The sequence below is a fragment of the Arvicola amphibius genome, chromosome X (genome assembly GCF_903992535.2).
Source record: "Arvicola amphibius chromosome X, mArvAmp1.2, whole genome shotgun sequence".
Lineage (NCBI taxonomy): Eukaryota > Metazoa > Chordata > Mammalia > Rodentia > Cricetidae > Arvicola > Arvicola amphibius.
In genome coordinates, this window is record NC_052065.1 from 16,678,510 (window position 1) to 16,693,588 (window position 15,079).

General features: G+C 51.6%; 2 protein-coding genes across 2 annotated transcripts; one reads left to right on the forward strand and one right to left on the reverse strand.

Annotated features, from left to right (window-relative positions):
* Positions 1-30: 30 nt before the first annotated feature.
* Positions 31-4,658, forward strand: Plp2 (proteolipid protein 2). The gene is made up of 5 exons (XM_038316807.1): positions 31-1,512; positions 2,669-2,821; positions 2,929-3,024; positions 3,538-3,628; positions 4,095-4,658. The coding sequence occupies exons 1-5, from the start codon at positions 1,417-1,419 to the stop codon at positions 4,112-4,114; spliced, it is 456 nt and encodes a 151-aa protein (XP_038172735.1). The 5' UTR covers positions 31-1,416; the 3' UTR covers positions 4,115-4,658.
* A 64-nt stretch (positions 4,659-4,722) lies between these two features.
* Positions 4,723-14,718, reverse strand: Prickle3 (prickle planar cell polarity protein 3). Its single transcript, XM_038317035.1, has 9 exons — positions 14,587-14,718; positions 13,374-13,459; positions 12,352-12,535; positions 8,943-9,056; positions 8,492-8,629; positions 7,343-7,546; positions 7,065-7,251; positions 6,050-6,349; positions 4,723-5,479 (listed from the first exon to the last, which is right to left on the reverse strand). Exons 1-9 carry the CDS (start codon positions 14,626-14,628, stop codon positions 4,878-4,880), a joined length of 1,857 nt encoding a protein of 618 aa, XP_038172963.1. The 5' UTR covers positions 14,629-14,718; the 3' UTR covers positions 4,723-4,877.
* Between the last annotated feature and the right edge of the window lie 361 nt (positions 14,719-15,079).

Here is a 15,079-nt window from a genome sequence, read left to right on the forward strand (position 1 = left end):
AAACAACAACAACGATAACAACAACAACAACAAAAAAACCCCAAAAAACAAATGTCCAGAACACATTGTGAGGGGGCATGTCCTGATTTCAGGTAACCAGGCGCATGTGTTAGAGTTAGATACTAAGGTGGCCAGGAGAAATTAATTGCTCAGGAACACAGTGCAAAATGTCGACTTTCTTACCCAAAATTGTATTCCAAGAACCATCCCCTTACCTTGTCCAGCTCTCAGCAAAAATGTGTGCTTTCCCCGTTCTTTACCTGAAGCTGACTTGGCCTCTCTTCTCAGAACCAGAAAGCCGAGAGCCAGCACGAAGGCTGAAGACTTCCCTGGAATTGCAGGGCACAGAGTAAGCCTATAAGGCTCCCTGGGCTCTAAGCAGATTATTGATATCACTACTCTTTACTGGGTGATCAGCAGGCCCTCTTCTCACTCAGTCTTTGCAGCACCCATGGCCTCTCTTTCACACTGAACTGTCCCACTCTGGAAACCCGGCTCATACCCTCCACCCCATTTGACTACAGAACCTGACCTGACCTAATCAGAATCAATTTTCAATCTTTCCTCATCTCACTTATTGTGAACATTTACACCATTTCTTGAAGTAATTAAAATTTAATACCCCATATCAAACCGAGGGTGTTAGGATATATACCATCTATCAGTGGTTCTCAACCTTCCTGATGCTGCGACCCCTTAATACAGTTCCTCATGTTGTGGTGACCCCCCCCCAACCATAAAATTATTTTTGTCGCTACTTCCTAACTGTAATTTTGCTAGTCTTGGGAATCGTAATGTGAATATCTGTGTTATCCGATGCTCTTAGGCGACTCCCATGAAAGGGTGGTGAGACCCAAGGGGTCGTGACCCACAGGTTGAGAACCATTGCTATATAAGCAAAGGGAAACCCCTCTAAAATTCAAAGCACTCCAAATTCAGGAAATATACCTGGCCTTGGGAATTTCTGGTTTAAACAGGGCCTTGGCCATTTTTTTTTTTTGAGCTAAGGAAATTGAGTCACTCACTCGCTTCTTGGCTTTTTGGCTAAGATCAAATGTAGGAAGTCAGATTCGCTCGGTTCGGAGTGGAACGTAGCGCTTTTGCATTTTATTGAAAAGTTAAGGGTCTCTGTATTCTTGCACCTGGTACCTGGAGCTGCCTGACAACTTGAAGATGCGGGTAGTGCAGGACCCATACCGTCTTTGGCTGCAGGGCAAAGGGGGCTTCCGGGGCGGCAGCCACCTGGCCCGGCCTCCTCCGGCCCCGCCCGCTTCAGCTAGGCGCGGTGATTCATTCCCTCCTTTGCCCGGGGGCCCCCTTCCCGGCCAGACGGCGGGACAAACGGCTGGGCGTGCAGCGACTTCGAACTCGTGAGCCAGAAAACAACTTCTGTGTCCAGCGACTCCAGCACACACCATGGCGGACTCTGAGCGCCTTTCAGCCCCTGGCTGCTGGTTAGCCTGCACCAGCTTCTCGCGTACCAAAAAGGGACTTTTCCTGTTTGCTGAGATTGTGAGTGCTCCGGGGCCGGAGGGTGGGCAGAGGCCGGGTGTGCAGGCAGGACCGCTCGGTACTGGACTGCTCGGGTTGAGGCAGGCACGTGGCCAGGCTGGTTGGCAGTGGGGTGCAGGTGGGTGAGTTCGTGGAGGAGGATCGAAGCCAGGGTGCGGGGATCGGTGGGGCATAAGCGAAGTAGAGAGCTGGTGGTGCACTGGTGAAGCGAAGAGTCTATAACTTATGTTGGGGACTCGGTGTCGGGGGCGCAGACGCATAGAGGACGCAGAGAAGGGGTCCTGGGGAGTGGGAGCCTCTCGTGGCAGGGCGTGGCCGGCCTGGGCACTAGCTGGCGGGCTGGCAAAGTGCCCAAAGGCGGGGCCTGTTGGGGTGGGGTAGAACTAGTCCCCTAGGGTACGGCGCTCCACCCTTCGCCAGTTCTCCCTTACCAGTTTGGGACTGGATGGGAGGTTCTTAGCTCTTTGGATGGGTATAGGGAACTTTGGTTTTCCATCCCTCTCCAAGTGGACACTGCCTTTGGGTCACTTATAAAATCGGTGCGGCGCCTTTAACGGAGTCCTGCCCTTCTAGTGTCAGTCTCACCCCTTCCCAAAGGGGTTGCCTGGGGAACCGCACGTCCCTCCCCTAAAGGCATGGACGCTGGCGCCACCAGCGCTCACAAAACACCTGGTAGAGCCACTCCCCTCAGGGAAAGGGGAACCGAAGCACATAATTCTGCTCCTTTCTTACTTGGTGACCCTGGGCAAGCCACTTAACCTCTCTATGACTCAAAATTGTGTAAAATAGACTAGAACATAGCTCATTTGATGGTTGTGATGAAATAAGACGTAAAACTCTTGGACGATGCTTGGAGAACAGCGAGCACGTGCGAGAGGTGTTTAGCAGTCATTTTCTCATTCCTGGTACTTCTTTGAGAAACTGAATTTTTTTCTTCCCTCCCCACCCCCAACTCTCTCTGCTGAGTGTGCAGAACCTAGGGCCTCCTACACGTTAGGCAAATGCTGGCCCACAGAGCTACGTCGCCAGTCTTGGGAAGTGGATTTCCTTTTTCTTTTTTTTTTCTGATGGACATTTGAGTTTGAGATCCCTCTTTTGTAATTTAAACCGTTGCTTTTAACCTGCGACTGACTGAGGTCCCCTGGCCCCCTCTCAGGTACTGTGCCTGGTGATTTTGATTTGCTTCAGCGCTTCTACATCCGCGTACTCCTCCCTGTCGGTGGTGGAGATGATCTTTGCTGCTGTCTTATTTGTCTTCTACATGTGTGACCTGCACTCCAAGATATCATTCATCAACTGGCCATGGACTGTGAGGAAGGGGCCGGCATTGCAGAGGGTGGCTGGGGGTTGGGAAGCTGGAATGGTCTGAAGACCGCTGGGTGCCGAAATGACTTTTTTTCTCCATCCACTTCACAGGACTTTTTCCGATCCCTTGTCGCAGCTATCCTTTACCTGATCACCTCCATTGTTGTCCTTGTAGATGGAAAGGGAGGCTCGAGAATCGCCGCTGGGGTAAGGGCCCAAGAAGCAGATCCAAAGCACAGGAAGAAGGGTTTGAGAATCTAGGGGCTTCTGCAGGAGGGTGTGAGCCACCACACCAGGCCAAAGTTGCTCTCAGGACTTGTGGCGAAGTCTGGCCCCAGCAGTGATTTTTATCTACTAAGATCATTTGTCATAAAACACTGTCCCTTGTCTGACACAGAGACCTTTGTGAGAAGCACAAAATGGCAGTCCCTTTGTCAATATGTTAGACTACAATCTACTAGAAATTTGTATCAAATGTAGTATGACGCATGCCTTCTACATATGAAGCAATGGGGGTGGCTGTCCTGTGCTGAGGTAACTGGGGAGATGGTGGGATAGTAAGTATTCAGACTCCTGGGGGCCTTTCCCTGGTGGTCCCTGGTTTCCTAGCATAGGGCTGGAGTCACTGTACTATGTGGCCTGTCCCTGGAGGTGGATACAGGACGCAGAGATTGAGTAGGTACATCCTCTAATCCAGTCCCCTCACTCCCGTCTTCTCAGGTGCTGGGCATATTTGCTACATTGCTCTTTGGCTGTGATGCCTACTTCACCTTCCCTCTCAAGCAGCAAAGACATACAGCAGCCCCTACTGGTAAGAGAGAGAGAGAGAGAGAGAGAGAGAGAGAGAGAGAGAGAGAGAGAGAGAGAGAGAGAGAGAGAGAGAGAGAGAGAGAGAGAGAGAGAGAATATATGTGTGTGTATGTGCATGCTGAATAGGGGGAGGGGGGAGAGGGCTGGGTGACAAACACCTTTAATCCCAGCACTCTGGAGGAGGCAGAGGCAAATGGATCTCTGAGTTCCATGCCAGCCTGGTTTACATAGTCAGTTCCAGAACAGCTAGAGCTACATAGTGAGACCCTGTCTCAAAAATTTAAGAGAAAAAAGAAGAAAAAGGGAAAAGAAAAAAGGGAAAGGACCTTCTAACGAAGGATATGAATGCCAAATCTGTCCTGTATTTATACTTAGGACTTTTGTGCCTGTAGGTACCATAAGTGTGTCAGCATTGCTGTTGGTAAAAATGGGCACGTGGATCTACCAGTGCTTTCTTCATTTTGCAGACCCCACAGATGGCCCGTGACCCTCATCTATCTGTCTCTGCTACCTGCAAATAGCTCCTCCACCGAAAACTTCCTCTTGCTGGGTCCGGTGGCGTTCGCCTTTAATCCAAGCACTCAGGAGGCAGAGATGCGTGTATCTCTGTGAGATCGAGGTCAGCCAGGGCTACGCAGTGAGACCTTGTTTAAAAAAAAATACCTCCTGTTTCCACAACACTCCCAGCCAATTCTCTGACCCCACTGAAGTGCTTATGGTACAGGAGATTGAACCTAGAGCCACCTGCATACTAGGCAAGCAGTCTCCGCTGAGCTATATCCCCTGGAAAAGTGCCTTTGTTGGGAGAGTGTTGTCTTCCAGCCTGCCAATCAACCCTCCTGGGTGTGGTCACCTTTTTGGGTATGCCTAGGTCCCCCTTTGCTCTGCAGTACCAGCAGCTGATTTGAGTTCTGCTTGAACCATTCCCCCACATAAGCCACAAAATGAGTGACCCACTACAAATAACCTTTTCTCTGTGTGGGGTGAGCTGTGAAGGGCTAAATAAATAATAATCAGATTGTTAAAATCTATAATGAATAAGTTAATTTTTTCATCAAATATACGTTAGCATCAGGAAGAGGGAAAGTGCGGTGAAGCCACTGGAACAAAGAAGCCAGGCCTGTTGTTTTTTAAAACAACTATTGCTTTGTTTCACTAATACAAACAGGGTGGAAACGGGGCCATGACTTAGTTTAGGGGAATCATGGTGTACACTGACTGGATAGTAGAGTTCCTTAAGCTGCCCGCCTTCAAGCCACGATGCAGTTTTTGTCTCGGGTCTGGCGAGGCGTCACTGGGTGAGACACCTGGACGAGTGGCGGGGCTGGGGAGTTAAAGGTTTCAGTTGCAGTGTCCTGAGTGGTCCTGGACCTGCACAGGTGAGGGGGCAGCGGGATACGTTCCCCTAGAAAGAAGCCATCATCTTCAGAGGACTCTGAACTGGGGCTAGAGGGTGAGCTTGAACAGGATCCTGAATCCGAACCGGATCCCACGTTACATCGATGGTGGCCATGTCTGCCAGGATGATGGTGGTGATGGTGGCTTCCGCGGCGTCGGCGCCTACGTCGGCGGTGGCGGCAGCTGGGGGCCCTGGGTGGGGGACTTCGCGGCCTTCGGCGTTGGGCTGGAGGTGCACTCAGGGTCCTTCGGGGCCCTCCCTCAGACACCAAAGGGTCGCGAAAACTGACACGCGGGGTACTTTGGCGGCCAAAGGCATTATCATCTGGGTGCAGGGCAGGATGTCCAGGGGTTTCATTAGGTGGCTCAGGAGCACTGCGGAGTCCCAGCTCAGGCATAGAGTGGCGGTGCGGGGCCCCTCTCAGAAAGCGAGAGGGTTCATTGGGGCTTGCAGCTATAAAAAGAAAGATGGAAGACTTCTGGTATTTGCCTGCTCTGTCTGGCCTTTACCTGAGGGAAGACGTGGAAATGCCTCTTTCCCTCTACCCAGACTGGGAAGTGGAGCAGGGGTCAGGGATGGGATAGTCCAAAGTCTGACTGTTGGTGCAGGCTTTAGGTGGAGAAAAGGGTAGGAAGTAAATTAGCATGAGTGGTAAGGTTTGGTGTTTGGGTTGTGGTCCACGAATGGGTGGATTGGCCAGAAGGGGACATTTCAAAGGCTGGAGTAGATTTGGTTTGAGATGGAATGGGTGGGTGGGGGGAAGCCTGGGTACAGTGGATGGAGGGTGACCAGTTGGAGAAAGTGAGGGAAGTACTTGGGCTCAAGATGGGACCAGTTGAGGTGTTCTATGGACTCTGCAGGTGCTGGGCGGACCCAGGCTAGTCAACAGACCGGTGGAGTTAGGGCTAGAGATTAGGCCTGAAATGGCATGGAGAAGGAGGTTGGGCCCAGCTATTTGGGAGCAAGAATGCTCCAGGGCAAGGCTGGGCAGCTCAGGTAAGGCAGGGCAGAATCGGGGCTCACCAGGCTCGGCCTTGGTACAGGTGCCTTTGCTTGTCGTCTCCGCTGTCCCCTCCGCAGCCGGGAAAGAAGCCGCAGAAGCTGTGAGCCGTGCTGTGACTGTGCTGGCGCTCCAGCTGCGGCGGCCGGGCCCAGGAGCGGTGGTCTCAGCCCTGAGGCTGCAGGCTCGTGAACAGAAGATTAGGCCACGGCGTGGCAGGAAAGGGCGTCCCAGCAGGGGTCGACCGCACCAGCTACAGCAGAAGCAACGATCTGAAGCGTGCCAGTGTTGGCCCTCATAAGCCATCTGACCCTGGTCCAGGCCTGTGGGACCCAACATGAGTGAGAAAATTGAGGCAGCACCCATAGGCTACCCCTCTTAAGCGGGCTCTTAGGAAGAGGTGGGGGATTTGAGGTAGGGTACCCTGATTTTCCTTCCCACACCCAGAAGGGGCACTTTCGCTGGAGAAGGCAGATAATGTGAGATTTGGCCCTCATCTTCCTTATCTCTTGCAGAGGGGCTGGCAATGGTGCCGTCTCCTCTTTCTTTCCTAGGAAGCTCATTTAAAGAGCACAGATGAGCACTGAGCTCTGATATGCGGGCATTACAGGTGCCAGGCAGCTTCAGGTAGAAGGCAAATGGAAGGCAGGACCTGAAAAGAGGCCTGCTTGGTGGGAGCAGGACTTGGGCGAGACGTGGATTTGCTGGGAAAGAAGCCAGTTTTAAAACATAGGAGGACTTCAGGTAGGCTGAGGGTAGAGAGTGGGAAAGAACGGAGTGGAGCTCTGAGCAGTACACTCAGGATTCTCTGCAGGTGTATTTAGGTGTGCAGTGGGGGACTGATGTGTAGGTGGGATTTAGAAGGCATGGCATACGGGTTGGGGGAGTATAGCTCAGTGGCAGAAAATCTGTTGAGTATGTCTGAGTCCCATCTCTAGCACCAAAGGAAGGGAGGGAGGGCAGGAGGGTAGGAGGGAAGAGGGGCCACGGCCTAGCTGTTCATACACTCCCCTGTGCTGTCCCATCATGTTCACCCACCAATGTGTTCCCCGCAGCCATCACAGTACTCCGCGTGTCGGGCCTCATAGCAGGCGCAGCAGTGGGGGCGGCTCTGACGCATGACATAGCGCTGCCCTCCTAAAGAAGCTTCGCACTCGAAGCAGCAGAAGTGACCCATGTGCCAGTGCCGGCCCTCGGCCTCCGTACATTCAGGGGAGAAGATGATCTGTAGAGCATAGGGCACCCAGGGCTGTTAGAAGAGCGGCTTCTGCCTCCGTCCACCCTCCATTCCCACTTCTGGCCACGGAGGCACGAACCTCATCACACGCTTGGCAGCGAGGGCGCAGGCATTCGGCATGGTGGCGCCCACAGTAGACCTTGCCAGCATGATAGAAGTAGATGAGGTCAACCAGCAGCTCCTGGCAGGTGGTGCACACGAAGCACTGAGGGTGCCAACAGGCACCAAGGCCTGCTCGACTGGCAAATACTGCAATGTCGCCACCTCCGATCTGCTTTCCACACTGCCAAATAACAGACGCCATCACAGTCACCAAGATAGTCAGACGGATCGGGTCAGCCAAACGTGTGACGACTTGAACCTTTGCATAATTTTTTTTAAATGACAAGATCTCATGTAGCCCAGGTTGGCTCTGAATTTAATACACAGCTGTGGCTGGCCTTGAACTCCTGATTTTCCAGTAACTAGCACCACCTATGGGATAAATTTGAGATAGTTCTCACTCGCAGGGAGGAGAGGGACACATAAGAGACTAACTTTGCTCATGGGAAAGCCATAAGGAGAGGACCTTAACTATCATGGGTGGCCTTACAGACAGACAAGCTGTCCTCTAGGGGCTGGGGGAAATCTTAAGCTGGGTCCAGAGGAGGTGTTATAGACACAGTCTCCACCCAGAGGTCTCAATCAATGGACTTCACCAAATAGTTTCAAGGACAGGTTTCCACCTACCAGGGATGGCTTTGGAGACAAATCCCACCTACTATGGAGGGCTCTATTTCAGGACTCAGGCTCCACCACTACACATCAGTTTATTATTTATTGCTGTTATTAATTTGCATTGTTGGGGATGGGCATGTAAGTCAGTTCTTTGCTTTGAGACGGGATATTACTACGTACCTTGGCTGCCCTTGAACTTACAACAATCCTGCCACAGCTTCCCAAATGTTGAGATTACAGGTGTGAGCTCCATGCTCAGCCAGTGGGTCAGATCTTAATTAAGAAGTCCTGATCACAAGAAGACCAAAAAGACAGTCCCTCCTCCATGCCTTTTGCATGGAGGAGAGGAAGCCACAGAAATATATATCAAGGCCTTCTTAGAGACAATTTGGACCCAACAGTGGTGTCTAAGGGATAAGCTCTATTCATCAGAGGGCTCCAGAGACACCCCCACTGGGTGTTAAGTAGTAGGCCTCAGGGCCTCCACTTGCTGAGATCCTCTGTAGCTCACCTCCTCGCAGATAGCCCCATTAATGGTCACTGGGAAGATTCGAACGGTGCCCCGTCCCAGATTCTCCCGCTTTCGCTGCTGGCTGAAGGCTCGCAACTCTTTCTTCTCCTCCTCTTCCAGGGCCGTACAATACTGTGCCTGGGGGTAGGAGGAGTTTACTAGACTTCGTCCATGCTCACGGAGTTTACTTCTAGGCATGTATGCATGTATGTACATATACATATATATATGGTGCCACCTACTGGAAATACCCATTCCTCACCTGTCTCTCAAGGCTCAGCTACATTTGGTCAAGGAATGGCCCCTTCTGACTCCTGCTTTCTGAGGCCTTTCATTTCAGCTCAGCTCACCTTTTCTTAGCTGACCTCGCCCATTTCTTTCCAGTTGCCCCGAATCTGTCCAGGCTGTACCCCACTCCTGGTATGTCCATCCTCTCTTCTCCACTCCTCACCTCGCTATCATGTGGGGGCAGCTGGTGCAGCAGCTGCTTTATTCTGTATTTCTCCCCAGGACTGTTGACATAGGGGACCTTATCCTCTGGGAGGCAGCTGAAAAACTGGTAAACCTGGGAGGACACAGAAGGGTGAGAGAAGAAAACAATTACAGTTAGGGGTGAACCAGGAGACCGTGCGGTCATGGCTCCCTGGTTCTATAGGCAAATTCAAACCACCTGAAGAGTGCTTCTCCTGATGCCATCCTCTTTCCCAAAGCTCCTGAACGGTTGAAGTGACCCACAGAGCAAACCTGCTTCCTTCTTCCCTTTATATAGCAAAACTTCTCAAGAGAGTTGTGTGCATTGCCAGGTATCTACTTCCTCTGCTCCCATTGTATCTTGAGCCCACTCCAGTTCGGCTTCTGGCTCTGACCACCTGCAAAGCTGTTAAGGTCCCCGGGGATGTTTGTTTTGTAAAAATCATTGTTCAAGTCTTAGTCCTTATTGGTCAGACCATCAGTAGTTCTGGGTCTGGCTGATTACTCTCTCTTCCTGGCAACAGTTTCTTCCTTTGGCCTCCAGAATAGCACATAGCCCTAGTTTCCTTCCTTCCTCACTGGCTGTTCTTTGGATTCTTTAAGTTGCTCAACTAATGGACCCTTGAATATGGAATGGTTATGGGGCTTAGTACTTGGACCTTTTGCCTGTGCCTATATGCACCTTCTTAGAAACTGCATGTGTCTTTATGGCTGTGACTATCATCTGCTGGCTAAGGTGTCCACATGCAGTCCTGTGACCTCTCCCCAAGTCCTAGGTAATTCGACTATCTTAACTCAAACATGCTCTTGATTGTCTTTCTTTTTCTTTTCCTCCTCTCCCTTCCCCTTCTCTTCATTTTCCTATTTGAGGCAGGGGTCTCAGTATGTAGCTCTTGCTGCTTTGGATCTTGTTATTTGTTTCCTGAGTGCTGAGAATACAGGCACGTACTACCATGCCTGGTTTGCCCTGGCTTTTTTCATACTCAATTCATCTACTCATCTTTAAGCTCATCTTTCACTCTTCACTCAGTGTTACTCTAACCATTACTGTATGTATGTATACATACACACATATGTAAATAGGTAAATAATGAGACATGATCCCACTATGTAGCCCTAACTGGCCTGGAACTTGACCTGTAGACCAGGTTGGCCTTGAACTCATAGAGATCTACCTGCCTCAGCTCAGCATCCTGAGTGCTGGGACTGAAGGCCTGTGAAATTGTACCTGGCTTTCAATTTTTCTTTCTTTTCTTTCTTTTCTCTCTCTCTCTCTCTCTCTCTCTCTCTCTCTCTTTCTCTCTCTCTCTCTCTCTCCCTCCCTCCCTCTCTCCTTCCCTCCCTTCCTCACTCCCTTCTTTCCTTCCTTCCTTCCTAGACAGGGTTTCTCTGCATAGTCCTGGCTGTCCTGGAACTTGCTCTGTAGACCAGGCTGACCATGAACTCAAAGATCTGCCCATGTCTGCCTTGCTCAGTTTCTTTTCTCAAAGACTGAGGTCTTGTTAAGGAATCCAGCCTGGGCTGGGTCACATAGTGTGCTCCACACCAATCAAGGGCTACAAAGCCCTGTCTCAGAAAATCTTCCCCAGACAACAAAAGCTAATGTATTCAGAATGAGGCTAGGAGGGATCCCACACCCAGTGGTAGTGCAGTTGCCTAGCATGTGCAAAGGCCCAGTGTGCTATTCCTAGCACTCCATGTATTTCCAAAACAAGCCTCTCTCAGCAGTCACCCAGATTGTTGACAGCTTCCTCTCACTGCCTTGTTTCTACCCTCAGCGCTACAGACTGTTAGAGCAGCCAGCTATACTGTTACACAATAAGACAAACCATGCCCCTCTTCTTTTCACAACCCTCTGGAGCCTTCCCCCTCATTCAGAACAGAGTTCTCCCCATGACCTACAGTCCCTCTGACCTTTCCTGCAGCCTGCTCCTGCCACACTGGTCCCTCACATGTCCTCACACAGATGTGCCAAGCACATCCTGCCACTGTGCTCCCTGCTCACTTTGCCTGGCTTGTGCCAACCTCAGACTTCTGCAAAGCTCACAGCCTCCCCTTCTTCAGGGTGGCTCAGCCAGGGCTTGCCTGGACAGTCTATTTATAGTCCTGGCCACCCTCACTCTCTGCTCCTCATTTTTCTTTTTTTATTCCATAGCCCTTCAAGCACCTGACGCAAGTCATCCCTCTCCATCTAAGAGTTCCATATTTGAGGGTTTAACTAAATGAAGATATTTTTAAAAGATCCATATGAACCAAACACCTACATGCAGATTTTTTTGCCATTGTTGCTATTTTTTATTTTTAAAAATAGGGTCTTATATATCTTATAAAGATATAGCCCTGATTGGCCTGGTATTTTATACAGCATTGAACTTGTGCCAATCCTTCTGCTTCCACCTCCCCAGTGCGGGGATTACAGGCATGTATCACCACATCCAGCTATTTTTTCCTGAACACTATCCTTTTTTCCAGTTTTGGAGGAGTCCAAGGCTTTGCACATGCTAGGCAAGTTCTTCACACCAGAGCTACCCCTAGGCCAGAAATAACACAACTACTTAGAGCATTTACAGCGTACCAAGTTTTAGATAATCTAGGAAAGATTTAAAGTATATGGGAAGATGCTTGTAGGTTCTATACAAATGTATGCCATTTTGCATAAGGCATAGGTTATATACATTACTGCATAATTTTATGTAAGAGAAGAGCATCTTTGGATTTTGGTATGCCCATGTAGGAAAATAAGAGTCCGCATGCATGTGCCTCTGTGTGCGTTTCAGTGCTGGGTGGAATTCAGGGCTGTGTGCATGCTAGGACAAATGCTCTAGTCTTCGTTTTCTGGTTTTTTTACTGCCCTCAGGGCCTAGGCAGGTCTGACATCCAATCAATGCGCAGTAATAACTGAAGGGATGCATCCATGGTGATGTGATAAGGGGCTGAGATCAAGTCTGGAGTACCGGACAGGCTAGAGATGAGGCTGGAGAGATGATTAGTGGTTGGAAGTGCTCTTGCGCTCACCCAGAGAACTGGAACTCAGTTCCCAGCACGCTCATGACAGCTGGCAGTGCCCCCCCCAAGTCTACTCCCAAGGGATCTGATACCCTCTCTGGCTTCTTTAGGTACCCATACACACCTGGTGCGCACGCGCACACACACACACACACACACACACACACACACACACACACACATGCACACACACCTTTAAAAAAAGAAAAAAGAAATGGGATGACAAGTGAGAAGGACCCAGGGGAACTGGCCCAGCGATCACTCAGAACAGAGACGCTGACAGTTGGACCACACTCCCGCATTCCTCCAGAAATGAATTTGCACTCAAATGCATCTGTGTGCACCCACTGGAGAAGGAGAGTGGGTGGCCAGCCTTTGGTCACCTGCTCCGGCTTAAGGCCAGGGGGTACCCAGGCATACTCCTCTGAGGCACAGCCTGAGTCGTCATCAGAAATGGAGTGGCGCTGGAAGTCCGAGATGAGCCGACACATGATGCGCTCTAGGTCCACAGGCACAGTATGCACTGCATGCTCCTCCCGTGGGCATTTGCAGTGTTGGCAGATCTTCCTGTGAGAGGCAGTATAGGAGTCAGTTACTAAGGAGTTGCCCACCCCGCTCCCTAGGCAGCCCAGGCACGGCAGAAGGGCAAGGCATGTAGCTTAACACCAGAGGGTTCAGAGCTGGGACAGAGCTCCGTTCCTGGGGCCAGGGCTGACAGGAGTTGGGGCTAAGCCAAGGTCTGACTTTGCTTGTCACCAGGCCATGGGACACTGGCTGTGCCAGGCTGTGGATGATGACAGGTCAGGAACACAGGGGCCTAGAGGGCCTAGAGGGTTGGGCTGTGATTCTGGTGCAGAATACTAAAGGGTGGGGCTTCAGGGTCTGAAGGACATTACCCAACCAGCTCCTGTGCGTGGGTCAGAGTCTCTGGGCAACAGGGGTGGGACTCCGGGGTTCAGACTGGTGTCACAAATCAAGGATTTCCTAGGGAAAGATTCTGCACTCTGTGGGGGACCCCTGGAGGCAGGTCTTGTGTTGAGGCCCTGAACTTGTGTACAGGGAGTGGGGACACGACAGTGCGTCTGTGGACTATGAGCTCCTAGACTTTGGGTGTAAGGCTCCAGGAGGAGAGAACACTGGGCCTAGGAGAAAAGGTCTGAGCTTAAGAAGGGGGCTGAGGGAGTATGTGGAAGGGGCTAGATCTCTCTGGAGATGGAACCCAGACTTGAAGAAGATGCTTTTGGTAGATAATAGGGCTGTGAAACCCTCCTGGGAACAGGTCTCTCGGGAATGAGTCAGGGGGCGGGGCTCTGGAATGGACTTTTAGGTTTCTTTCCCAACTCTGCTCTGTGGGCGGAGCTCAAACCTTGGGGCAGAGCTCTGACAAAGGCTAGAGGTCACTTACCTCCAGCCGTGCAGCAGGAAGCCTGGGCACTGTTCCCTGCAGGAATTGCAGGGCTGGCCATGAGCAGGGTCCTCTGCCTCGGGAGGCTGTAGTGGGTGGGGGCAGATGCAAGGCAAAATAAGGTGCGGGAGTAGGGAGGGAGACGTCAACGCCCGTTCCTCCACTCCCAGGCTCGCAACCGCAGGCTGGGGCCTGTCTCACTGGGGGCAGCGCTGGGCAGGCTGAGACCGCGCCTGGAGCGCGGGGGAGGAGGAAACAACCAAGCCAGAGGCAGGGCAGCTGGGACCACTTTCCTGTATGTTCCTTCAGGGAATTCTCCAGTCTGGGCTGGTCTGTCTCTCTCTAGTTCTCAGACAGGCCCGTCAGAGTGTCCTCTCCTGACCAGAGGAGGGTCCCTAGTCTTGGTATTCCCTTATTCTGATCCCTTCAACATCCAGTTCCACAGGGTAGGCGGCTGCGAAACCACCCTTCCCGGAGATCCCCATGAACTCTGGACAATGCTCTTCCCTAAGGAGTTCTGCTGCCCCTCCCCCAAACCCTGGCTTCACCTCTCCTACCTGAGGAACTGAGGAGTAACTACCTTTAGGACCACAGTACGTCCCTGTTCCATTCTGAAAGTCCCATCCCAATACATCTTTGCCTTTACCCTTCACACTTTAGGACTATTCTCTTCTTTGGTCCAGACTCCACCTTTCTTGGTTAGAGATCTTCCAAAGAAAAGAGGGGAAATCCTCCTATCTAGGAAATCAAAAGCGTCCAGACTCCGATGGAAGCCTGGAAATCTTATTATACAAATCTTGGTTCATTGAGTCTTGGTACTCACGAGTGAAGGACCCCCCCCCCCCCACGCTCCTCATTTTACAGTCCCCCAATGTATGAGGTCCTTTACTGAAGAGCTCAGGACATCCCTGCTCAACTTCAAATCCCAAGACCCTATTTTCAACTTTAGGATTAATTCACAGGAAAGGGGGTGTCCCCAGATTGCAGCGGGTGATAAAACGTGGGAGATGCGTTAGAGACTTGAGCCACCATTTCTACACGTTTCTGCATCCTCGAGTGTGCTTCGGGTCCCAGCGCCCAAGTCTTAGGAAAGCTGGGGAAGGGAATTTCCAGGCCGTCTCTAGGGCGCCTCCCCTCTATCCCAGTGCCTTGCCTCCTCGCCCGGGCCTCAGTTTTCCCCTGACCCCCACCACTGCCCTTGAACCCTGCTCACCGCACGCCCGGAGCGGCGCCTCCGGGACCCACGCGCGAACATGGCGCGCCTAGACAGAGTCAAGCCCAGCCGGGTCAGGCGAATGGAGTCCTCCGGGCCGCCAGGCCACAGGCGCGTCCGGCCTGGCAGCTCTGTTCCGTAAACTTGACTCCGGGGTGGGAGGAGCACGCCGAATAGGGCCCGCCCCCCGGCCTGTAGTAGCTAAGGCACTGTGCTGTCCCCAGTCAAAGGTGAGTGAGTGCCTCGCTGGAAAGTCTGCCATTTTCATTCCAGGCCTAGAGCCAGAGCAGGGTGTCAGGAAGCTGACCCTCCAGTGTCCCTCGGTGTCACAGTCTTTAGAGTTTGAAAGCTGTTGGACGTGGCGACATGATTACAGTGGTACACTAGAGTGCTTGCTTGGAGGAATAGTATCTATCAATTTATCTTGAAAGCTTTGGGGGATAGGGTCAAAGCCACCTCTTGGTCCCTTCCCAGAGTCCTTTTTTCAGGATGG